Source organism: Sceloporus occidentalis, unplaced genomic scaffold (genome assembly GCF_023333645.1).
Source record: "Sceloporus occidentalis isolate IW3139 unplaced genomic scaffold, rSceOcc1.0.p SCAF_43, whole genome shotgun sequence".
In the NCBI taxonomy this organism is placed as follows: Eukaryota; Metazoa; Chordata; class Lepidosauria; order Squamata; family Phrynosomatidae; genus Sceloporus; species Sceloporus occidentalis.
In genome coordinates this window covers 3,180,919-3,208,589 of record NW_028317023.1, presented here as the reverse complement: position 1 = coordinate 3,208,589, position 27,671 = coordinate 3,180,919, and the positions used below count along the sequence as shown (strand labels likewise).

The following is a 27,671-nucleotide window of genomic DNA, read 5'->3' as shown; positions in this document are numbered from 1 at the left end:
GTTGTTGATATAGGCACTTTAACGGAGGGGTCTGAAACCCATAGACCACCAAAAGCAGACAATATTACACCAATACACCACCAGGGATACATTACGCCCTGTGATGTATATCTGGATTGAAGTTGCAAAGTTCTGATCTCAAGAAAGCATATGTATAATCTTCCTAGGTATAAGGAATAAATGTTCAAATGAGATAAAATAATAAGGATTTCTACTTAAAAAAGAGCAACCGTTACTATAATCTGTTCACTAAAAGACAGGGTTGAGTCGCATACTCCCAAGGAGCAGGATGTAATTAAAACACAAAGCAAAAAAAAACATAACCTAAATAAAAACAGTATCGAACAAGTGCTGAACACACAACTTCCTTGAGAACATGCTTTAGCAAATGTGGCGTTTTCTCAAGGAAACACTGTTGCATCATCCGCTCATTTGGAGTATTTGTAAATCTTATTTTTTTTTTCTTTTTGCACCATACACTCTCCTTAGTAAGTTCTGTCTCAGTGTCCCAGCTCTCTTAGTAGACAATGTGCTGCCGAGGAGGTCATTAATAAAGCCTGAATCATGCTGAAGATGACAAAACCAGCCCCAACACCTTTTTTAGCCTCCGTCTCTTGTAGGTTTTCTTCTTTTAGGTGCCGTTAAAGAGGTCAGGCTGCACGCCCAAGGTGTTGGTGTAGGAGAGAACTATGGAGACCGCTTTTGCTGGGAAAGTTTGTGGGCTACTGCAGAGGGAAAGAGACAAGATGCCTGTGGGTGGTGGGTCAGGGACAAGGATGTCACTCAAAGCGCCGGAGATGGTTGTAGAGAGACTGCACATACGTGAACACACACATTGGATCGGGCTTTCGTCCCATCATTAACATGTCTTCCACTTCTATGAGACGGTCACAGTGGGCGTACTTCCTGAAATTTCAAATGATAAAAATATGATTAGTAAGTGTCCGGTCTAAGAGGACATCCCTTCCCATGGACCTATGGTGATACAAATGCATCCTCTTTATAGAAGACCAGCCCGTTTAAAAACATTTATGCATGTATGTACTATTTGGTGGCCAGTATAACTCTTCGATCTACACAGTACCAGTAAAAAGGGACAAATATGTTTTTTATGGTGAATTTATTTTTGAACGTTCTTCCGACACACACACGCAATCCTATCTATCGGGTGCAATGAACAATTACAGCGCTTAGCCTTTGAACAGCTGATGGTTCAGGCGTAAGTATCCACCATTTGCATAATGTAATCAATCAGAATCTTGCAATTACAAAAGACAAAAAACAACCACTAGTGTAGTAATTAAATAAGTTAATTTAGTGTGATATTATAATGATCCCACCTAGTTTAGTTACAGTTAATAGGATTACAGGTTGAGTTTTATGGAAGAAGAAAGGTGCACGGACTGCTGCTTTCAAAGAGTAAGAAACACAGTCCTTCACTCAGCAGATGACCTGCCGTTATTGTGCCAGTGAGTTTAATGGGTCGTTTTATCCTGTGCCACATTTTTTTTTATAGTTAATTAAAACCACAGTGACACAAGTTCACGTCTGATCCAGCCATTTCTAACCACAGGATTCCTGACACGGACTTTTTCTAAATCTCCAATTAGATGCAGAGGATTAACTATGGGGCTTGATGGAGCGTTGGTAATACCTCTGTTTGAATCCACCTGCTCTTCATGTGCTTGGATTTAAGGGGAGGTTGGTATGTTCCAAACCAAAAAGATCAATGGTATACACTGACGTTTATGAATTATAGAAGCTGTTGCAGAGATAACTGCAGTGTTTTTATTCCACATCCTAGCAAAACGTTCCATGATTTTTGTTATATCTGTGCTCTGCCGATTTGTGCTCTAAAAATTATGACTTTTCCTGTCCCTATCTGCCAAGGGTGGCTAGGTACACTGCACGACTTTGGTCGTCCTGTGGACAACGCTACGGATTAACACAAATATTCCTGCTTTGGAAATCAAAACCTTATACGTTGAGAAAAAAAACAAACCAAAAATATTGGAGCAGTAAATAACTCTACTGGGCTACATAGAATTTTTTAGTAAACTTGACCAAAAACGGCACATAGAACAGTAAACCATTACATGTGCATTACTATTATTTATCTCTGGGTTAACAAACATGGTCCTTAAGGGTCATCATTTCTTCTAAGATTTAGGATTCATGATATAGGTCGTAACTAAGGCTATTGGCACCTGGGGAAAAAAAAAAAATAGTCAAATGGTCAAAATAAACCCTGGATCAGTAACTTTAATTACTATGTGTGTTCCTGAACACCATTTGTTTTGCCAAAAAAAAAAATCCATTTTATTAAATACACACACACTACTAATTTTTGTAATTATTATCTGCCTCATAAGGACCTCAAGTCGATTAGCACCTCTTTCTAATATGTAGGCACAGAGATTTCACATGATGAAAATCCCCATCATCTATATCATCGTTGAGGCTAGTGTGCAAGTTAGGCTTAACACCACTCCTTCCCCTAATTGTATCCTTCCTGAAGGCATATATCCCTTTAACTTAACAGCCTATTCCTTCCTGTAATTAAGAATATGTTCAATTTAGTGTTATCCAGAAATTCCACGGAAGTGCCCATGGAGAGAGGTCATGTTTAGCAGAAAGCATGGTTACAACGCAGAGGTAGGTCTCCAGATCTGATTTGACCACAGCGACCAATTATGTACTGCAAATATTATGTAAAACAAACCCTCCATGATGGGAACATGTGAACTAAATGCTCTGCCACATATCAGACCAGACAGTCTGCTTCCAATAAAAGCTTTGACTGTTTAAGCGGATTGACACAAAACTAGCAGACATGTCCATCTGTTAACAAGTTTCAGCTTCAACCAAGGAGCAAGTGATAAAGCTGGTGCCGTCTGGTTACAAGCTCTCCAGCTAGTGTCATTTGTGACTCCAGTTGGGTCTAGAATCAAATGGCGATAAATATTCCCACCATGTAACAGTTGCCAACTGATGCCTTTGCAAAAATAACAATGTTTTATACCCTGGAGACTGCTGGGTTGCATAATATGAAAAAAAAGTATTTTATACCACAATGTTTGAATACCAGGGGAAAAACTCAATTTGTAGCCTTCCAGAGCAGACCAAAAATAAATACAACACAGAACACAGTAACAAAGATCATAACATTGTTAATTTCTCTTGCCAAGACACTTAACAATTACAAATTGTAATAGTTTGACATTCCTTGCTGAAGAGTAATGTTAACAAGAGGATGAGAAGCATCAGCTGCTTATAAGTAAAAAGAAAATAAGAGGGGAAAACATACATACTCGGGATGACTAACCAATAATCATTTAAAGAGAGACACAATCTTTTCTTATCCCTTAAAAAAAATTACGAAAACCTTACATATATTAAAAGTTAAAAGTGTGATTTGCAGAATAATTCCCTTAAGTGTTTCTTAGATAAAGCCAATTTACTTACTTCCAGATACTGGCTCAAGCCAACGATTCTGCGGATCTTGAATTTGAATGTAATATAGGTAAAATTGGCTTGTTTGTTTTCTCAAGGGTCAAACATGCACAACGGCACTCTATGTATTAAGCAGGGTCAGCTCAACCCTTATTGTAAGAAAAGGTCATTTGCTGGCCCTGTAGGGCTGATTTGGACAAAAAACATCTATCTGTAAATGTTTTGGCAGGGGAGCCTGTTAGGGAACTACTCTCAGTAAGTTTTACCCGTCTAGCTCAACTACAGCAAATGGTTGGCAGATATTTCATAGGAGTTGTACTCCGGTGAGAGTTTAGGGTTATTTATTGTTTTACATAGTGCCATCATATTCTGCAGCAATGTACAAAGGGTTATGTTAAAATGGCCTAGGAATCCTAGATGGCCATTGTCTATGGGACCACTCCATTTATACCCAACGAGAGAACAGTCAATACAAAATCGCACATGGTAACAGTATGATAACCAGTGGTATCTTGAAAATTATTTTACAAAAATTATTTTTAAACAGTATACTTAACAATAAACTAACCATGTTAAGGTGACATGTTTATTTCAAACACAATAATAATGTTCTTGTAGGTAAAATATATGCTACTTATATTCCTGAGATAGAATACACAGACTCCAGTTTATTATATTCTTGTTTCCTTTCTTGTTGTAGTTTGCTAAAAAAAAACATTTACACAGTCATAATTCCAATAAACGTGCTTCATATGTATATAGGTCGAGGATAGGAGATTATTTAATGCTTTGGCATTAAATGGGTGAAGAGCAAACCATTTCCACACTACTTTCTAACAGGACACTTGGCTGTTGCTGTATTAGGTTTGTCCTCATATGCCTGTAGATGTATATGTGGTCATATTGCGGTCTATGACTTATTTGACACCTCTTGATTGGCAACAACTACCTGATGTAGATTTAGACATTTGGCTTTTTATTTCCTTGTGCTACACAAGTCTTGGCCCTTTTTCATCCCTATTACACTTTAGAGTTTATACAAGGTGGTCCAACTTCTGCTGCAAGAAGAGCTTGTTAGATTCTAGTTAACGTGACTTTCTAGAAATCTTTCTGAATTACGATTTGAACTATGCCTTATGCAGGACATTCTTGCAGATAGATGTTCCATGAAGTCCCTTTAAAAATGCATTGAGCAGAAACCCCAACTCCCCTGCCAAACCACTCTTAGGCGAATAAACCCATTTGTGTTTTTGGAGTGATACTTTTGACATACATTTTTGACATATACAGTTTTACATCTTCGTATTGCTACCCCCACACTATTTACACATGGCTGCGGACAGAGTGACACACAGCATGCAGATGATGTAGATCTCTTGGGAGGGTCTGACATAGGATGAAGTCATTGTGAAAACATTCCAGATTCCCAAAACATAATAAGTGTGCCTGGGGCGCAGGTTCTAAGAGTTGGAGATACTGTGTGCCAGCCAAGGTTCATATTGCTACATAAGAGTGATGTACATAACCGGGCAATGATCTAACAAGGGTACAAAAGGCTAAGGGATGACTCAATGCGGTCACTTACACGTCTCTAGCAATGACATAATGTATTGCTATAATGTTTGTTTTACCTTTTTACAAACACATACACACACATACAAAGAATATAACAATGGCAGTGGGACTAGAAGGCAGCATTTGATCTAATTCTGGTGCAGACTGTAATAACATGGGCCGACTCTATTCCCAATGTGAGTCAGAGAGCTCCTGCGTTCCAAGAGAAGTCCTATCAATATACACTTCACTCTGGAGAGGAATGCAACACAAGGTTAATGAAAATGAGCAGATGTTTCTCCATGTATCCCCAGAGAGGCTGAACGCTGATATATTTAATGTACTTTGCATCAAAGTTGATCTTGGCCCTAAATTCTCACTTACGCAAAACACTAGGATGACATTTCTTGAAAAAATCAAACTATTTGAAGAGGGATCTCAGGAGCCTGGTAATAAAGAGTGGAATATTATTAAAGGGAAGTATAGGTTATGTTGGACACTTTAAGGGTTTAGTCACTAAAAAAGGAGTTGGCAGGAGAGCTGCGGTTTCAACTTCTTCACCTCACTACTACATGTGACCAAACTTGGAAGGGCTGAGCTAACCTTGCATGACAGTGAGAAGGTGTTGAAGAAATTTCACGTATTTAACTATGCACAATACGAGGAGGCCAACTTACAAAAGCAGCACACTGGAGATTGTTTTTTTTTGTGTCATAAAGCACAGTTATACTTGTAATATTACATATCCAACTTTGTTATTAGTATTATTTTTATCTAGTTTATTGCTAGATACCTTATATACTGCAGCTCTCATTCAGGTTGGTGGCGGTTAGAAATGTAGACCACGAATACCGTTTAACTCATAACGTTTAAGTCATAAGTGGTACAAGTCACAAAACACCTTAAAGAAACACTGGGTTTATAGGACTGCGAAGCAGAGTTTGTAAAATGTCAACCAGCAGTAACATAAGAGGTTGGATATCAGTGTCACTCTTCCTATGTGTGATACAATCTGATGAGCGTTCTGTCTTTAAAGAATAAATAAAGGGGACATATTCTTCCATATAAGGTCTTGTTCAGCATGTAGTCTGCAAGCAAACCTTATCTAAGTGACATAATAGATATAAAACATGATTAAAGAGACATTTTAATGCTGTCTCACCAGACAAGAATGCATACTAAAGTACTTTGCAAAACAATATATATATATATATATATATATATAAGGGGTAGTATATATATATCTCCATAATTTGCACCAGTTAAGTTGGCGCAGGTTATTTGCAACCGCAGGGAAAACCACCAAAATGTATTCAGCTGCATTTCCAGATACAAAAATACCCCTCATGTATAGGTCATTGTATATATATATTTTTTTTTAAACATACTACATGACACTTGCATTTTACTGCACAACAGCACACAGGATAGGGCAGGTTAGGCATAGAGAAAATAAAGGGTTAAATTACACAATACACTATGAAAAACAGTTTAGATAAATAGATATGTTTTTAGTGATATCAGGAAACTACGGAAAAGGAGCTATATCTGTTCATTTATCCAGCTGCATACATCGAAATATACCAGCAGCTGCCCGGCTCGGAGTAACCAAAAACTTTTTATGCTGAAAGAAGGCAGCTTTAATGGTCTACTAACAAGATTTATTTAGGGCTCAGTTTAAAAACATTATGTCAAGGAATTTCAACCAATTCCCCTACATAACCCAGTCATAAAAGCAATCAAAGCCAAGAAACGTATAGATTTCATGCCAGTAACACCTGTTTTCACACTTGACAGAAGTAGGGAAAATGGGAAAGTAAAAAGAGTCACCAGCTAAGAAGACATGAAAGGACTTTAATGGCATTTGCACACGTTCAAATAAATGTAATCATTGCCTGTATAGCTTTCCATTCATAAGGGAGCATGGTATGTTTTAATAGGTCTAGTCCCCCAACCCCTAGTTAGACATCAGAGCGTAAGCTCTGCACCGGGACTCCTATATGGCAGGTGTTCAGAAAAGCACAAGTGGATTCATCAGCGATTGATGCAGTGGTGCTTGTGTGATGTTATCCTGGAGAGCTGTACATCAAGTAACCACATTTAAAAGGGGGTATTTATTGAAACCTTAATGCAAAGGTAGTTCTCAAGAGGGTTTATTCCTTAAAGGGAGAGATAGCAGGAGTTGTGTGGCTTCAGTTCCTTTGGTTCATTGTTCATAATGAAGTTTCTTCAGTGTGAAGGACTGACCTGAACCTATTTAACATATAATTCAATGGGTGTGGGGACTGAAGAAGTCTCACTAAATTGAAACTATAGATTATGTAGATTCACTCTTGCTGCAGGAGAAGCTCCAAGGGTTGGCCCTTCACAATGTATAGTGAAATTGAGACATTGAAACACAATGCTCCTACCAACCTTCTCTTTAGTGAATAGATCACAAAGTGTCAGACTGTAATGCAGGGGTGTCCAACATGCGGCCCGCGGGACCTCGAGGTGCGGCCCGCGTGAGATCGGCAGCCAGGATCACAAGAGCCCTGCTGCTTACTTGTGGGAGGGTCTATTCTCTGCTCCAGTCCGGCCTCCTCTGTGGGGAAAACGAGGGAGGCCGCGCCCCCTGCTGAAGTCTGTGATCGGCATTGAGAGAGCTGTAGAGCGGGTAAGGGGTTGGGGTAGGTTGTGTGAATGAGTATGTCTGATTGAGGGAATTAATCTGTGAATGAATGAATTTGTGTGTGTGATAGCATGGATGTGTAAGTGCTGGAACCTAGGCATGATGGGACTGTGATTGCTGTTAACAATCCCACTCCTATCATGCCAAGTCAGCCAGTATATGCTGAAACCTGGCTAGCTGCCCCCTTGTGTATTGATGCTGCCAGCAGTATGGGGTCTGCACATCACTTACAGCCACCCTGTACCAGCATGTACTGGCTGACTTGGGATGATAGGAGTGTGATTGCTAACAGCTAACAGCAATCACAGTCCCATCATGCCTAGGTTCCAGCATTTACTGGTTGGCTGGGTATAAAAAGAGTGTGTTTGCTGTTAGCAATCACACTCCTATCATGCCAAGTCATATTGTTGATTTTTTTTTGTCCAATTGTGGTGTGTTACTTTTAATAAAAGCATGGTTACACACTAAAATTGGACAAAAAATACCGGTACAACGCCCAGCCAACCAGTACATGCTGGAATCTGGGTATGCCTGAGATTGCTGTTAACAATCATAATATATAATTTTTTGTACAATTTTGGTGTGTAACTTACTTTTATTAAAAGTGTGTGTGGGGGGGTCACTTTCAGGTTTGGCTAAGTGAACCCTGAATTTTCAGTTTTGGTCCAGAATTTTCATTTTAGTGCATCCCTAAAATAAATAGAACTATTTTATTTTTACTTATACAGAATCCTGCATTTGTAGTCACAAAACTTCTAGGCCCAGAAATCAGTGAGAGGAAAAGTAAAGGTTTTGTGTCATTTAATTTATTTTAATCTGCATATCTTATTAAAGGCCATATTTTCTCTCAGTGAAAAATGAGTGCTGCCCTCGCACGTATACAATTCTGATGAAGTGGCCCACTGCAGAAAAAACTTGGACGCCCCTGCTATAATGCATGCTCACTGAGCATCATGGGAATTGGAATTCATACAGGTTATGTGCAGCTGCATATTTACCTTCGACAGTACCTTAGGTCTAACCCCTGGCAGCGGCAACATCAGTCCCCCTACAACTTCACCCAATTAACTGGAACCCTGATTGCGAGCCAGGCCTTCATGTTCAACATCAGTGTCTGACCTCAGAAATGCTTTTTTGGCTGAACGGGCACAAGTTCCCACGGAAACACTCCAAAACGTAGCGGAAAGCCTTCCTAGAAGAGTGTAGGCTGTAATAGCCACAAATGTGGGCCCAACTCCATATTAATGCCCATGGTTTTGGAAGAGATGACCAACAATCTCATACAGGTGTGATGGTCAGGTGTCCACATACTTTTAGATAATTTAGTGTATGTTGATAGAAGGTTTACCAAGAGTTGGGATGCTACCTGTTGCTGCCCTGTCCATAAAAGCTGGCAATGATTCAAAGCAAAAACAGTAAAAAATATGGAGGAAAACCGTGCACACAACGCTTAATCATTTTTAGGGCCAAGCCTTTCTTTAGGATGATATAAGCCTCTCAATTTTTGTATTTAAAGGGGCTTCAGTTAAATAAAACAAATATTTTCTAAAATACTGGGACACCACCACATACATGGTATAACCAACTCATAGTCCTAATTTTGTCTAGCCCTATCTCATTTAAAAAAAAAAAAATCCAAAAACTTTGAGACGTAAACACTAAATCAGTACCCCTTCTTATCTCCTGCTTAAGACTTAGCTGTCCTTCTTTGATACGCTATCCAGAATCGGTCCAGTTAGCAATGGTCAGGACTAAAATTACTTACTCTGCTGTAGAAAAAGCTTGCTCGAAATTCTGTTTGTGGTTTGCGGGCACCAGGGCATCATAATCAAAAGCTTCAGGGAAAAACGAATGGACGAGGGCACAGAAAGCCATCCCATCGTTCCAACTGGATGAAAAGTTCTGGAGGTCAATGTTCTAGAAAACCAATGAGAGGACTCAATTAGACCACAAAACGAGCAATCTCGCATAAAGAGGACATATCCAATTAATTTATTAAGTTTGTTCTCATTTGCCTGTTTACTGATACTATGAGAGATCTTTGGAGCAGGTTACATAAATGTATGTAATTAGTTCTAATGTGCATCACAAGTGAAACAGGGAGATGCTATAGACATAATCTCTTCACTGTAACTATAACAAAGCATCGGTGCTTAGCATCCTAGTAAAAAACAATATAGCCAACACAGAAACGGAGAAATAGTCTTCACTATTAATTTTCACATAAAGAATGTACAGTGTTTCTCAAAAGGGTGGGGGCTATACAACTAAAATGCTTTACTATGGAAATAGAAAACTAATAAAAATACTATTGCATGAAAATAATTTTCTCTAATAAGCCATGAATCAAGACAATGGTTTCAACATTTATTAAAAACATAGCAATCATTTGCGGTCATTTGAGATCCAAACCTGCTTGTAATTTAAGTTCATTTTGGTTATTTTGGAGATATTAAGTCTGGGTAAATTGTTTAATGGAAATGCCTGGGGTCCATTTGAAGAACAGACCTTTGACTCCGCATTTTCTTTCTTCTATATTGGCCAAATAATAATAGGTATCCCCTTCAATTTAAGACTCCGGTGTATACAAAGCATTAGAAATCTTGACGTAGTAAAATGCAGAGTTAATACTGAACCGTTCGGCTCTTCTTAGATTTTAAAATTATACTAAAACTTTACTTGCTTTATTGGTTCTTGTGTTGCTTAGAATGGAACAATGGTTCCCTTTGTGTATTTCATCTTAATGTAATAGCCCCAAATAATACCATCTCTCATGGGACTCAGCTGGTGAATAAGAAATTCATCTCATTTCACCTACAACTCATTGTAGGAAGGCATTCAGGAAGGCATTCCTCTATATCATGAAAGGCGAAAACATAAAAGTACGTTTTCAAAAAGATTATGCTTTTGCATCATAAGGCAACTTCACACTAGCCATTTGTATATGTTCTAGCTTTGATATTTTAGCCAAATCTACTGGACAAACACCCTGACGCCTTATTGTATTGCCTGGGTAAACAATACAATGTGCCATTGTTAATCACACAGCCACATACCGTATTGGCCCGAATATAGGCCGCAATTTTTCCCCCCACTTTAAGTCTTTAAAGTGGGGCCTATATTCGGGGTCTAGCGCCCGACACCCGGGACATGCAGTTCCGGGCGCCGGGCAGGCAGCAGGGTTAGGATACAGATCCCCCGTAGCGGTGCAGGGGACCTGCATCCTACTCTCTGATACGCTCAGACAGCCTCCCCTGCCGGCACTTTCCACGGGAGGTTGTCGAAGCGTATCACGCAGACGTTCACCGGCAGCGGCGATGCGCGTAAACAACCTCCGCTGCCGGCACGTCTGCCCCAGTAAGGGAGATTGTTAAAGCACATCGTGCAGACATGCCGGCAGCGGAGGTTGTTTACGCTCGCCGGTGAACGTGGTAAGCTTTAACAATCATCCTTACCAGTGCGGAGTCCCGGGTGTCTTGCGGGACCGGCGGGGGACATCTATTCTACGCAAAGCGGTATACATGTCCCCCGTCGGCCCCGCAAGACAGCGGGGACTCCGGGAGTCTGCACTGGTAAGTCTAGGGGAGGGGGGCACACAGAGTGGCAACATGTCTCGGGGGGGGCAGAGTGGCAGCATATCTATTACACTTTAAATTACCTTTTTTTCTTTAAAAAAAGCACCTAACTTTTAGGGTGTGGCCTATACTCGGGTGCGGCCTATACTCGAGCCAATACGGTAATCCCACCAATAGAACGGACTTCACAGCATTGCCATAAACAACCAGCTCAGTGCGGTGCAGCGAAAGCCACTCAAAATATCACATGGCTGAGAACGGTAGCTGACTTTTTTGGAATAAAAGGTTGTTTTTGCTAACCTATATTACTGTATACTACACTGCATTTTAAATTGAGAAATATATTTTCAGTGGGACTTCCCCCTTAATATCTTGCTGTCCAGAGAAACGTAACCAGGTGGAAGATTGATCCACAACTGAACACGTTTGGGGCACCCATTTTTTTCACGCCGTACGATCAATATTTGAAGACATACGGCTTGCTCGAAACCCATTCAGTGACTAGTGCCCCTGAAAACGACTACCAGCAAGCCATCATATCACCAGCGAGGCGTTTTTTGAGAAGCTGGTGTAAACGTGTCTGGTTCTTATAAAAGCAGTGGGGTTGCAAGCCACCGACAATTATTTTATTAACAATTTATAGTATTTGACAGCGAAACTGATGTTAAGGAATGAATTCCAATATCCAAATGTTTACTAGCTTGGCAACCTATCAACTTTTCTTTTACTAACTTGTCTAATTTTAAGTGATTTTACAGCCATAAAGGCACAAATATTCTGTCCGCAGCTGAACTGAATGGAGTTTACGTTTTTTTTATCTCCATCCTATTAACAGAAGATGTTGCATTAAGGTGAGTCTCTCTGTGCCAACAGATGTCTCTATCAACTCTCAGACGAAAATCCCACGCTTTCTAGGACAGCTTATAAAAAGGATCGTAACATTAATATATGGCTTTGCGGAACAGCATAGAGAGGATGCCAAAAAATGTCTTAAATTATATGACTTTCAATCGCAGCAGCAGTCTGTAGAACATTATCACAAGCAAATACATTATTTGCACAATTGTCAAGTTTATGGAAGCAGCTTAATATAGAACGCTGACCTTAGAATGCTTTCGGATATATTGCATCTCTTTTTAGTATGTTTGGACTGTCCCTTACTCACACCGGGCCTTGTTAAAATGAAGATATGCCAGCTCGTAATTACCTTGTATCCAATTGTCTTCGAGCGGCACCATTCCAAGAGGATCTGTTTAATACTGCTGGCACTAGCGACGCCAAAACTCTGAGACCTTTTCAACTTCACCTTGGATTCCCCCTTTCCTCTATAAATAGAACAGAAGAAAGACATTTAATAATCAGATGTATTTCAATGAGAATTCAACGAGACTACAATTACCCTTATACACACAGAACAGTTATTAACAAAACAAAAAGTAATTTGCCAGAGCCTGAAATCCTCTTTAGAGCATATTATATCAGACTAAATGGATATTAAGCATGGAGATATCATAGGTGGCTGCGTAGCAAATATTGAATATGGCTAACCCAATATTAAATACGTACCACCAATACTATACAATATATGGCTATTTATTTTATGTACAATGGCCCTTTATGACAGTTCTTAGTACTGCATACAACATCTCCTTTGCTTGTACTTGCTAGATTGCGATGAAAAGGAGGGATTGCTGGTGCTCACTTAACGTGTACTACAAGGCACACACTAGTGAAAAATAATGTAACTCTATAGTGTTTTGGTGTTTTTTTTCTCCAGTTACCGGGACAGCTAGGCCTCCAGCCTCAAGAAACAGAATAATGAACCGTAGCAAGTCCTTTTAGAAACTGTATTTATATCAGGAACACAAGCATTCATATGTTGAACCGGGTCTGTTGCAAGGGGGGGGGGTCTCTAAACGGGGTACAAAGTCCAGCAAGAATGGGCCTCAGTGCCATGTGCAAGTTAGCCGTACATACAGCACTTGCTGACATAAAAAGAATTAATCCAAAAAGAAACAAACATGCAGTTTCTGGAACTTCAGTCGCTGTATACTACAACTCAGAGTACAAAAAAAACAGCATTAGTGTTTCAGAGATCATGGGTGCCCAGAAATTACACGAATTAGAATGTCAACACTATGAAATTATTGGTGCTTTCTACCTTAGTAGCCTCTGTGATGAATGCACAATAGTCTCCCCTTTGTACATATCTTCCCGGGTTGCTTGGGTTGTGTGCTTAGTCTTGGGTCAGGGCCAGGCCCATCCTCGGTGTAAATTAGTAATGGGTGTTTAGGGGATGGCGGACTGCCCTCGGGACATCCTTGTAGTGTTTGAGGTAGAAATGTGATATGATAAAGTACATTGAATGCTGACTACATCCATACCATACACAGATGTAGAAATGCATATGTATTTTGTATTCTATGACCTGGAGGTGTTAAACCGCATCAAGTTAATATACAACACTTTCATTGTTTAAGTTAAGTTGGATATTTAAAAACTATATAAAATGTGTGAGAATATATAGAGTTTACAGTATCCCTGCCAGAACAAACAGCCCACCCATGAGTCTGAACATTCCGATTGACATAATTATTTTACTAGTATCAATCTTTATCATTGTGATAATAAGTAACACGTGATCTTGTCATAAAACAGAATACACACAGCAGAAGGAACCAGGAGACGTCTAACCTCCGCCGCAGGGTAATTTATCAATCCTATATATGACAAACAACCCAACATCTGAGAATTTAAGGCTTATTTTTCATGTTGTGTGCATATACATTTTGCCTTTTGCATATATTTTATTTTAGGCAGAGAGGACATGTCGTATAACAGGAAGAAGGTAATTGTGTAAAAAAGGTGAAATGCTGAAATTCCAGCTGATCCCGTCTGAACACTACAAATTGTATTTATCCTGTGTGTAAGTCTCTTGTGTCTTAAAGTGGACTTGTGATCCAGAATATGTGGCTAACAATGTCTGTTAGTAAAGAAAGAAGTAGATCTACTGTTGAAAAAAAGATAGCAAATGTGTGTGATACTTGCATAAAGTTTTCATCTACTGCTAATGTACATTAGGATTTTTATGTTCTATGTGCCATATTTGCTACACAATACCCAAATATATACACATTTATGACACATTTAAGGGAATATAGGAGAGGTTATTTGAAAATGTAAACTAAAGAGACACAAAAAGGAATAGAAAGCAACTGGTTTTGGAATAATAAATACATTTAAAAAAAACAACTAATTGGTATCTTCAAGATAAAAGCAAGAATTCAAGACATATTCAGCAGATATTATCTAAGGCATAAATATTGGGGATTCAGTCACACTATATGGTCATATATTGCTTAGCCCGTCACTACATCAAACTACCCCAAGTTTGACAAGTCATTTCTAATTTCTAGATTGCTTAACAAGGAGCTGAATAAGGCAGTTTAGTGTGACGGAATGCCCAATATCTGCGTGTTAGATGGTATGTTTTTTTGAATGGTATTCACTGGGCATGCCTTGGATTCTTGCTTTGTTTTGTGTCCTTATTGGCCATTATTATTCTAGCAGAAACCCGGGAATCTGAATATTTATTCCTTTTATTCTATTTTTTAGGTTGTGCGGTTCTCTAGTTTGTATATTTGGTATCTTCAAGATGGCTATAAAGGAAAAGATTAACATGTCTCGGGGAGCATTTAAGGACAAAGGAAGAGTTGTGAGTGATTTACAGTCAGGAGTAGTGACGTGTAATTAGACAGACCTCATAGCTATAATCGGTGGGTTAAAGTGATTACATTTACTTTACGACTGATGTCTGGAGGTACTTATTGAGTGATCTAATAAGCTTCCTTAGAATTATTGCATGCATTGTGTCTCGTAAAACACTACAACATTTCATAGGAAAAGCTCACCTCTACAGGTGTTATCCCATTGTTACAGTATACATGATGTCAGTGACTGACATTTATTATCAAGAGCATAATTATATTCACAATGAAGCAAACAAGAGTATTTACTGGGAACAACCCATTAAGGAACAATCACGCTACTGAAACCCCCCCCAGGAGCAATAAGGAGTAAGCAAAGATTTTCTTTTTTTTTTAAAGCAATTAAGTCCCATTTGTTTTGTGTGCAATCAATCAATTCTGAAGATTTTACATGATCTCATACTAGTGTTATTGCAGATTCTTTAATGACAATATGTGAAACAGTTTAGGTCAAGTATTACCCACTATGGAGAACTAATATATGTTGCTTCGATAAGGAACTTCATTTGATACTGCATATTAAAGCTTCGGAGCCTTTGAAACAAATCATGGCTTGACTGACAGTTTAGAGTTTCAGTGAAACAAATGACACCACAATTCAAGAAGATTTCAGTAAAAAAAAGGACATCGCTATTTTCTATCCCTAGAGGCTGCCTCCTGACGGCTTGTCTGTAAGGAGTGCCGGGTTACTGGATGTGTGCTCACATCATCCAGCAGTTCTTCTGCATGGACCCCGGCTGACGGACCTTGCAGTTTCCACACCACTGCTCAAGAAGCCTGCTAGAAAGGCTGTCCAAGAAACAGCCAAACACTCTGCATGGCATAGAAAGGCTTGTGGAAAATGATTCCTTAAGCAATAATTTTAAAAATGCGTGGCAGCTCCTTCTAAAATTTGTCATTTTCTGCCCTTAAACTAAACACTAACATTAAAATCAATATAATACACATGCAAATTCATAATGATCAGAATTACACAAGTTGAAGTACTAATTTAGGTGTTTATTTCTTTCTTGTCTATTTTTTGTGTCTATTCTGTACTTTCATTATCTGGTGCCCCCTGCACACGCTCTCTGGCAGTCCTCACTGAACATAACACTATTCAGCATTTTCACTCCCCACATATATATAAAGCACTATCTGGCAGCCCCTTCCCCAAGACACATCACTACACCAGCTGTTTTCACCCCTACACAACACCATCCAGCAACCTCCCCCCACACACACTATACAACAGCTCATCTCCCTCCTGCACACAATAGTATCTGGCAGACCATGGTGTGTATTCTTGGTCGGGTGGTTTATACAGCAAGCCTAATCAGAGTACACTTTGCTTTAAGACCTGTCAAGGATGACCACCAATTCCCATAAAAACAAGGTTCTAATACGTAAGCTTTGTGAGCTGCAAGAATCATACAATACAAACAATTCATGTGTAACCTATGTGCACTTGCTTGGTACTCTTGGTAGCTCCCTAAAATGGGTAATATGGCCTTTCAGATTTTTAAAAACCTGGCATGATCTACAAGCAGAGATTAGGAAATAATCTGGCTCTTACTTGACACTGTCCTGGTCGAATTTCTCGAAGAAGGCCTTGCGAGCTTGAGTACCTGAAGATCGGGGAAGTGTCTGAGACCTGACTAACTCCCGCTTCCTTTCAGCTTGACGGGTTACAGCAGGTGGAGGAGAGTGCGATTTAGGGGTGACATCAAAATATCTGTCGGCACTGTGAAAGAAAACAACCATGTTAAAAAGCGAGCGGTTCTATAGTAGGTATAGCAAACCTGCGACTCTCTTTTCTGACGCAATTATCTAATAGCAGTAGTTGGTCTTATCACTGCAACCAAAAGAATGGTAAAACTGGCAAGAAAATATAATTGGTTGCCATGGTTTCAAGACCGCTTTTAGATTTTTACTGCTGTTTATATGAAACCATTCTTTACACAGAGGTATGTCTGTAAAGGACAGATTGACAGCCTTTCAATCCTATACTTTAAATTATTGTACGGTAAGCAAACAAAAACATGTGTTTTAGAAAAGCAGCCTAGGACTAGCTGTAGAGCTCTATGCTCCTATAACTGTCAATCAAGCCTTCAATGGCTGCATAGATTTACTGCTCACATTCCAAAGAGCCAGAAACGATTAGTGATTTTACATCATCCAAACATATATTTACACAATCTCAAAAAACATTATAATAACACTTGACAATCCCCTAAGCAAAGATATAACACTATAGAAAGTAAATCTAGTGTAAAAATTAAATAGGAAATAAACTTTTTTCCTGTGTCACAGACGCAAGTCCAAACAAATACACTGTACATGTTCCGAGAACAAGAAACCTGTATAATTAAGCACCATTAGGCCCATATAGTCTGCCCATGGGTGCTTGATTAACACTCTATGGGGACCTTGGGCCTCTAGGCTTTGTGTGTGCTTAACGTGACTCCACTGAGTGCCCACCCCACCAGTAGCCTGCATGGTCTATCTGGAGGGGGTGCGCTGGAAGACTACACATTAGCGCACCGGCGCCCCGGCTGCTCATTTTACCGGCTGTAAAAGCCTCAAACCTTATTTTGTCATAGGCTTTGTCTTAAATTCAGAAAAAAATAGTTATGACTATCCCATACATATTCAAATGTCCTCTCTTTATTAGCATCTACCACTTCTGCTGGAATGCAGTTCATCCTCTCAAAGACATTAAATATGCAGACATTACTCCGAGGCAGACACCATACATTTCCTCTTTCTCTGCATAACTTGTCCTCAACATCAGGCCAAGTTATCAATCACTTCTGCTTGCTTTAGTTCCAGTGCTCAATTCATCACAGGGTGGGAACCACACTGATATTTTGAGTATCTGGAAGAGCTGGTTTAGGGGCGGCGGCGTTTTGTTAGAATTCTGTTTTGCGGTTAAAACGATAATGGGATTTTCTTTATGGTTTTTGGTGATCGCGGCCCTCTGAAATGGGTAGACAAGCGGACGCATTCGTTATGCGACAGGAATCCGGGACAACTGGGTGCTAAGTATTTGTTACGCACTAGCGGTAACAGGTCAGAGGATTACAGCTGATCCCCCAACATTCATTCCTCACAGCTTTAAAGTGGTTCTGTCAACTAAAACCAACCTTCGGTTAATCAGTGTAAAAACAAAACTCATTAAATATATTTTAAAATTAAACCTCAGTATGCTTCTTCTATTTTTTTTTCATTTTTAATGGCAACTGATTCTCTTTAATGTTTTGAATAACACAGAGTTTGTAGAGCTTCCTTTGTGTTGTTTAGAAGCAGGAACACCTGAAATCTACGGGATAATACCTACCTTTCGGTGCTTGCCGAAGAGCATGATACGCTGTAACTCTGAGTGGTCTTTGAAGCAGATATGGTTTTTTCTACGGAGGAAGAAAAAGAAATGAAACAAACTAACGCGGGAAGCGTAATATGTTTTTTGGCTATATTTCAGCTATGTCAAAATAATCCCTACAATGATATATCCAGATCTCTTTAGTACTCTGGTACCAAGTTAACAGCTTTTAGAGGTGGTTTCTTTATAAACAGCTGTCATCTCAAATTTATAGGGAGATTTGTTGAATAAATGAAAAACTTCATCTGTTTACATCAACTGTGCCTATTAGGAGACTGGTTTCACTGAACGAGAACCTCATCAAATTTGACCATCCAAAATGCAAAGGTGATATGCAGGGAGAAGTGCGTGCTTGGCAACTTCACAGTATAGGCCACCGGAGCACTCCCTCTTCTGGGTTATTGGAGTCATAAAGTGGCAAGGCTAGACATGTATCTAGCCACACACATGAACTGGGGTAGCCCCAGGCAGCCCTAAATGGGTTTAAAGTAGGAGGTTGTAAGTGGTTGAGGAAACTGACCAGGGGAAGAAGGGCTTCAACCAGGGACACTTGGTCAAAACAAGAGTTCCCAGGTATGGAGATCATGTATGCAGTGTAAGCCCTGATAAGAAAATATTTGTAATTGTTTTGCACCTATCCAAAATCCTGTAAACCCATGGATTCATAATTAGATTACGTTTATAAAATTAGAGAAGAGTGAGTAAAGTGAATTCCAGGTAAACAGTTCTAATTTCCTAAATACGAGGATTATCTGGCAGAAAGGTGATGCCTGATGTGCCTTTAGAGTCATTGTATCATCTATAAGCCAGAAAGTTTACATATAATGGCTATATTCACATGTCTTTAATAATCTTTTGCCTTGCGGCAGGATAAGTAACATAAGTATAGGCTCACCAGAGCTGGTTGATACACCCATTGTCCTGACAACACTGGCATTCCATGTCCTGACAGCACCTAGCAGACATACAAAGAAAACAGAGAGATAGATACAACAAATGCGTTTCAGTGAATAGCTATACAAAAAGATATTCTCCACAAAAAGCAGGTTCTCACAATATATTTCGAATGATGTCATCCAACCAACACCTGCTTTGATTGGAGGCTAAGGCGTGCAAGACCGTACCAGTGGAAACAGGGGGCAGATAAAGGAATGCGGCGCTCTGAACATTCTTTCTCAGAGCTAGATGAAACAAACATTCTCATGAAATGGAACAAGACCCTTATGAAATCAGTAAAATAATGGCTGATTGTATAAATATCAATTGCCAGAGTGGATCACTCAACAAACCATTTCTAACAGAGCTGCTCCAACTGACGTGCCGTTATAATTCACAACGCCTTCCAAAATCTTACATTAGACCAGACATACCAGCACGCTTCTAATGTGGTACCCAGGCAGCCACTAATAAAAGGGGTCAAAAGCTGATGATCTCTAGAGTGTAAGCTCTTTTGAGCAGGGCCTCACCTGTTTCCTTAAGTCAAATGGTTATGTTATATACTACTTGTTCTGTCTACCCATTGTACAGCGCTACAGAACATGATGGTGCTATATAAAACAATACATAATATGAAGAAAAGCTTAGATTTGGTCTGAACTGTAAAAATGAGGTAATGAAACGTTGAGGTTCACTTCAAATAATCTGAACCGATTGAATTCCTTCACACATCCTCGTAGGTTTTCACCCAATTATTTTGTGGGTCTTTCACTGTCCCACGCATGCAACAATACTTTTACATAAAATAATAAACGCTAAAAAAAGATTTATTGCATATCACTAATGCATAACTGGTCAGTCTGTACTGGAATGTGTGGATCATTTACAAAGACTTGGCGTCTGTGCCAATACTGATCATAATACCTTAAAATTACAAGCTTGCATGTAATATCCACTGATACCATCTAGCAAAAACCTCACTGTAGTATAAACACTAATCAGTCATGCAGAAAACAAATACAAAAGACAGAAACAAGTTTTCTCTCGTCCAAGAACAACAAGATAAGGGAATAAAGACAATCGGGCTAATATTATCGGAGTGAAGTAAGAAACATTAACATCTGCACATTTTAACTAAGATTTGCTGTAAAACTAAAATTGCAAATGTGCGTGATAATGTGAGATGTATTTGTGTCTAGCTCCAAATTCCCATTCTTTAAAGGAATGGGAATTTAAAAGGACCATTAATCCAATACACTTTGTTACAATGTTCTGTAACTTTAACTAAACAACCAACGCTAAGGGGCTCAGATACTCTGGGAGTTATCATAAAATAGCTTAAGGTTATCAGTTTATAAGATTATACTAGTAACTTGGCGCAACTTAAACTTTATGTGTAAAAACTATAAAAGGAAATGCAAATATACAAAAGTGAAAATATTAAATTTTTTTTTAGTAATATTACACCTTATTTTTTGTAATGTAATATTTAAAATTACTCATTTTGACCCAAACTCTAGAAGACAACATTTAATGTTTTCCCCAAAGGTTTCAACCATATTTACATGGATGCAAAAGGGGGAGCTGAGCTGGACTGGGGGATTTGGCTTAGCCAGCAATGGGCAGGTGTACCTTTATGAGATACCCACCAAATGAAGCTTCCAGAGTAAAACCGGTGAGCTCCCATGTTATGTATGTACTGCTGCATTGATAACTGGGTCTAAATTAATGTTCCCTTGGGTCCAGAAGCAATTTTAATTTGGGTGGCTCACCCTGTGTATTGTTTTGTTTAGGAGACATCTCATGAGGACTCTTAAGGTCATATCCATGCTGGCGGCTGTTGCCATTGGTTGTGTTGGAATGGGTCTCTGGACCCGATCGAGTCACAGCTGTGACTGGCAGGTGTGGCATCCTCACTGACATCGCTGGAGAGTGTTCCTGTGTCGAAGGAGCGGAGGCCACGGAGTTTGACTCCTGAGAGATTACTCTTTTGTCTAGAAAACAAAGGATATGCCAATTGTCAACATATAAAATTCAACACTACATTCTGGCCTAGGCCAGCAGGTCAAAGGGGGAGAAACCTAAAATATTAGGCAAATAAACCCTAACTGGTCTTTGCTTTTATGCTTTTCTTTTTAGTTTAACAATCTATCAGCACCTGCTTTTGAGTCACAAAACAAGCGTTTCCACCAAACATCATTATAAGGGTAAATTTGCATGATTAAATTAAAGTACTTCTAAGAAGGGTGTGGTACTTGATAATACTATGAATGAGGGTTCTAATGCTGTTCAACGAAGTAGGTAGAAAATGGAAGGAGGTTTAGCTCTAGATTTGCAGGCTCTAAGTAGGTAGATGCTAGCACCTACAAAAAAATATTATTTTAACCGAGTGAGTTAACTAGATTTACAGGACTGACATTGGATTTTGCAACCTTACAAATGCAGAAAGCTACCTGATGCAACCATCCATGAGTGGTCTCTCCATTACACCAGAGGCACATTGGTAAACATTTCTAAGCTGCCAATGTACAATTCTGCTACTTATGTAATGAAATGTACACCCCCTTGAAGTGGCTTTATTAAGCATCTTAAGTGGAAGCTCTTCAGTAAGTCTTTTTTCTTTAAATGTATCCCATAGTGATCTACCAATTTATAAATAAATATGAATATACTTACACACATATACACCCTATACGACCAAAAGTATGTGGACACCCGACCATCGCTCCTATATAAGCTTGCTGGACATCCTATTCAAAAACCATGGGCATTAACATGTAGTTCGCACCAACTTTGCAGCTTTAACAGCCTCCACTCTTCATGAGATTTGGGAGTGTGTAGTCCACATGTGTGTAACTGGGGGTCCTTTGGGTAATTAACAGAGCTCTGTGGAAATGGCTTGCCCACAACCTCCCCGGATGACAAATCCAACAAAATAATTCTCTGGCCAGCAGACAGTTACCTGAAACAGTCTGATGTCCATTTTCAACAACCGAAGAGCCGCTGGTTCGTGCAGAATCATCATTCTGCTCTTCGGGCACACTCTGCCAAAAGAATGGACCAAACATAACATTAGTCTGCCAGCTCGTTGGTGATTAACGATCACATTTAAGGCACAAGGGTAAAGATTATGTCAGCTTGAATAATGATAGGATTGTGGAGGCTTAGCAGCAAATAAAACCCATCCACACTGGTTGGCTGGCATTAATTTTAGGAGATTTTATTAGGTTTAGCATTAGGATTAACTTTAAACAGCAGTCAGTCATCAGGTAACATTACATCAATGTCAAGTCATAAGAATGCTTCACAGGGAATTTACAGTAATGCAGAATTACTAGCGTATGTGCCCATTACTAATATTATGACCACCTCCCATCCCCCCCCCGTATACCCGACTCTATAAGACAGTACCTCAACATTCCCCATCCCCAATGGCATTTTCTAGAACAATATAATACTAGCTACATTTTTAATATATTTTTATTTATTTAAATTGAAAGGCTTTGGTGGCAGGCTGGTTTAATAGCATTTCTCTGCTCTTGTTGGAAAGTTTAGGGACGGTACTGTGAAAATCAAATGTTTTATGATGAACACCCACTGTACATGTCTACATCTGTGATGTATAAGTACCTAAATACCATGAACACCGAAGACGAGTTATATCGTTGAAAGTGGAGAAGAATGGTTCACTTACAACAGTGGTCCTAATGGTGCATGTAACACTCTTAACAAAAAGAAAAAGTAATGGATGAAGTATAATCACATCACCCTCAAGCTCTGGGGTAAGCCAAAAGGTTATGGGTATTGCAGGTTGCCCAACCCTTGACATCACCATGAATAAAGGAGTTAAGATAACATACCATATATTTCCAATACCAAGTGAAATACAAGGAAAGTAAAAATAAAAAAATAAAATATATATATGTAAAACACATAACACATGTTAATATACATGATTTCTTCTTTGCATATCCAAGAATGTACACAACAACGCAAAGAGATATAATGGATAATACAATGTTTATGCCTAAAAGTAAACTGCAACAGACAGTATTAACACGGTCAGATAACCATTAGCGTAAACTGGACATAATGCATAATCCGAGCCACACTTACAGAGATAACATCCATACAGATGTGACTGTTCTAGCAGAAACATACGCTTTGCCCTAACAGATTTATTGCAGCGGTACCATGCTCAAAGATGTTTAATAAGTGGAGATTTGAGCAAACCAGGAGATAATGATCAGTTTATGTCAGGACTTTACCCTACTTTAAATACATTTAAGCTAAGTATTTATATCATGTCCCTCTGTAGTGCAGAATGCCAGGAGCATCATTTAAGAACCTACAAATCACCATACAATTAAGTTGTAAATACACAAATGAAGGCTTTTTATATACACTTTTCTATGACAGACTGGATTTAAACAGTGCCACGTGAGCGTCAGTAAATGCCGGGATATTAAGCAATGCTACGCTTTTTGCTTTGTGGGCTAATACAGTGGGCTGAGGAATGTTTCTAAATGCAGCAAAGTCACAAAAAATAATTGAAAGTTGAATTTTTAACCTTGAACCTGAAATTCAGTAACCCACATCATTTTTTTGTGAATTATCTTTTTCACCATACTGAAGAAAATACTTATGAAATAAAAACCCTTATAAACCTTGCAGATCTACAGGAAAACCTCCATTGCACAATAAAAACACTTTTTATTATTTTTTTTATAGTAATTTGAAACATCACTTGAAAAGACTCCTTCTACACGGTAGATGGTTTTCCCTACTGCGTTTCTCCTCCTTCTCTTATAGTTCTATAAATGTTTGCCTCCCCTGCACGCTCACATAGATCAATCTGAAAACAGATTATGGTTTATGCACCACGAGATATGGCAATGCATGTCTTTTTCATTAGTCGAAAGTATCCATATTTTCTTTAAAATAATTCCAAGGTTTATTTGTTACATTCCATATAATACGGTTATACAAATGTATACTGAAATGGTCAAATATTCAGGCACATTCATTTCTAATTCAATATCAACATAATTTGGATGCATAATAATGTTATCGGTTTGAAACATTTGAAGTCGACAGATTGTTCCTACAGTTACTTTCGGAAGATAAGTGAGATGTAGAATCCACATGGGAAGTAGTACCAGAACACGAGCTCTGGTTTCCTAATCAAATGCTACTAACTAGTGAATCAATGATTCCAACAGCAGACAAGAGCAATATAACAAGCTGTGTGGAGATCTCCACTAGACATGATAAAACAGATCTAGTATCTAAAAGGTAAATAAAAACCTTGCACAACGACTGCACTTATCTCCATCACTGGATATGAAGCCAGGAACATTCTGTCCCAGCGCATACCAGTTTCATTTATCCGCTAAGTGTGACCTGCTGGATTGGGAAGGTTCTCACTCTAAGGAACATGATGACCGTATAACCTGCTCTGCGGAGTCTTATCCGTTTCGTAAGAAAAAAAATAAATATCAGACTGTTTTACATGATCTGTATAAGCAGCCCTGTGCAAGACATTTATCTAACGCCATCACCAATTAGTACAGAGAACAATATGACCTAAAAAAACATGGAGGCCTGGACTACTAGGATTTCAAGAATTTCCAGCCACTGCCAAAATCCTGTTTTTCCTTGTTTCGTATTTTACTTCTCATAGAGCCTTAAGTGTTGCTTGATTAACAAGGCTTTTATGCAGAACTTACACCACAACAGGCACAATTCCGTGTTCCCTCAATGGATTTTCCCATTTGGGAAATCTTGAACAGGAACAGATAGCATTCTCATAATAACAACAATGAAACAAATGGCCCTATCAGGTTGGTATAGTAACAAGATACATTTTATTTTTTTGTCTGCTACAGTTCTGAGCACAAGTGGTTTCAGGATAACCTTTTAACATTCACACACACAAAAAAAAAAATATCTCCAATTAGGTCTTGGTATCAATCACGACGAATGTGTCTCTGTTACCTCCACGACTCTCTCACACACCAACTATCTTCTTGGGTATTATCAGGCCAACACATACCACAGATGTCCTTCCTCCCACATACATTAATGCTTCTGTTTGGAAATCAGCCCTGCATCTGGAGCCAGGCTCCTCTACTTGTATGAAAGCACTAGCTTCCCTGTCAACGCTTATGATAGTTAAACTTTGTATAGCTGTTCTTATGGAAACAGATATAGATTAAATAAACAAAAATGTATTTATGTTGAGGTACACCGAGAGGCCAAACTGGAATGTAAATGCCAAACAGTTATAAAGGCACCTATGATTTGTTTATGGAGTCAAAAGGGTCAGCACCCTAGGCTGTTTCAGGTACCCCCTCCTGTATGCACTTGGAAGAGAAACTAACGTCAGTCTTCCTACATGCTCGATGTCCTATCGAGTTCCTAAATGACACGGACAGACTGGTTACGCAACAACAGTTTGAATGTCGGTGCTATATAGCCATACTGTGTGAAAGCTTAGTGAGCGAGAGGAAGAAGAAACATTTTGGTGGTTATTAAGTAAAAGGAGAAATTCAACAGGAAGAAAAAGGTGTAAAGAAAGGGGGACAAGATGGAAAAGAAAACCAGGTAGAGGAAAGGTGCTGGAAAAGCACAAACTTCACTCAATGTCAAAGCATGCTGGGACAGTCAGGGGAAATGAAGGATCAGCCCAAGATATCCATTGTCCCTCATCCATAACAACTGTTTCACGAAAATCAGCGTAATTGGGAGAAAAAGCAAACATACATAAACATGGACACCTCCAAAGAGTTCAAGCAGCCAAAGATGGACACACTTGTTCAGCTACAGGCTTGGTCTTCTAACCTGCCAATGACCAGCAGGCACAACATATAGAGATGTCTACGCAGCACTGCAAGTACCAAAAATATTGGCTACTATTGTGAATATGTGACCAATGGTCACATAAATAATATCTAACTTTAACAAAAACTTGATGAGTGTTACGCAATAAGCATTATTTACACAATGCATGGGCTTGATGAATAACATCTGCCTAGATGATGGTATGCATCATTGAAAATCTATCACCACTCCCATTGCTTAAATATACAAACACAGACATCCTGTACTATCCTTATGCCTCTGTCCGTTTTTGTATGTACACGGAAGTCTATAAACCATCTTCCATCACCTTTTTGACGCCTCATCAATGATTAAAAGTGCTACGTCCTATGTGCAGATCCTGTAATGTGTTAAAAGTATATCATTCTGAAAAAGTGCACTAGTGATTTATAATCAGTCCCCAATGTTTGTATTAATGTCATAACATCCTCAAGTACAGTGCTGAATCAGTAATGCCACTTGGCCGGCAAAAGCATTTTATTAATATAAGTCATCTAAAAGGCTCAGAAGGTCTCCTAGATACTTAACTAGGAATTGTCTCTAAATATTCCTCACAATGTTTTACATATACTGGATGATAAATCCATCCTATCTATAAACCATTCAACAGTGTATTAGTCTGCGTAGTGATATAAATCAAGTATATGGAAAAAAACAATAAAACAAAGAAAGAATTGAGAGAAAAAAATAGTAATAGGAACTGTTGCAATACTACCAGTTGGTCGTGTTCCCTAAATACCAAAAAGAAAAATCTATAAATTCTGGTGTTTGTCCATATTATTAAGCCAGCTCTATTAAGTGAGCTTTTTGAATTAAATCCGGCAGTATTATACTGTTTAAACTCTGCAAAGCAGGTCTTAAAGGTTCCAGTGTCCATATTATTAAGCCAGCTCTGAAGAAGCCCCATGAGGGTGAAACACGTCAGGTCACTGGCATTTGCGAGTTGATCGTATATCAAATACTTTTGGTTAATTATGTATTTTAAATATTGATCTATTAAATATATTATTTTTATACTCTCTAACATGTTTATTTGTTTTGGAGCTAGCACAGACACCGGAATGTATAGCTTTAGTATATCTATAAACAAAGTAGCAAGGAGCAAACTGAAAATGGTCTGAATGTCCTATGACCTGAAGTTGAAAGGCCTGTCTTAATGTGCATTAAACACGTGACAATTGAGCTAAATCTGAGTTTACAAAATACACCAAAAATAGAAGATTGTATCAATCAGAAATCACTACTGGCTGGCTACATATGACTAACACCTGTTACTTTATAACTAGCATGTTCAACCACAGATGATACATAATTTATTGGCTCCATAAGACAATTTAGGAATTGGAATAAACGATCGTGTCCTAGATGGACCAGGACTGTCTGGAAACAAGTGTGCATACTGATCATTAGTATTGACCCAGGCACATGGACACAATACTGGAAGAACATGGAAACATGCTGTCCCAATGAGT

The 27,671-nt window shown here is 38.9% G+C and overlaps 1 protein-coding gene across 1 annotated transcript in view; it reads right to left on the bottom strand.

Annotated features, from left to right (window-relative positions):
• Nucleotides 1-779: 779 nt before the first annotated feature.
• Nucleotides 780-27,671, bottom strand: part of LOC149289695 (smoothelin-like protein 2) — a 39,501-nt gene continuing 12,609 nt past the window's right edge. The window contains exons 2-9 of the mRNA XM_089490225.1: nt 22,280-22,361; nt 21,090-21,311; nt 19,277-19,336; nt 18,340-18,409; nt 16,576-16,743; nt 12,461-12,578; nt 9,444-9,595; nt 780-906 (exon numbers count right to left, since the gene is read on the bottom strand). Of these exons, the coding sequence (XP_089346351.1) occupies nt 780-906; nt 9,444-9,595; nt 12,461-12,578; nt 16,576-16,743; nt 18,340-18,409; nt 19,277-19,336; nt 21,090-21,311; nt 22,280-22,361 (999 nt within the window). The remainder of the gene's footprint in view (nt 907-9,443; nt 9,596-12,460; nt 12,579-16,575; nt 16,744-18,339; nt 18,410-19,276; nt 19,337-21,089; nt 21,312-22,279; nt 22,362-27,671) is intronic.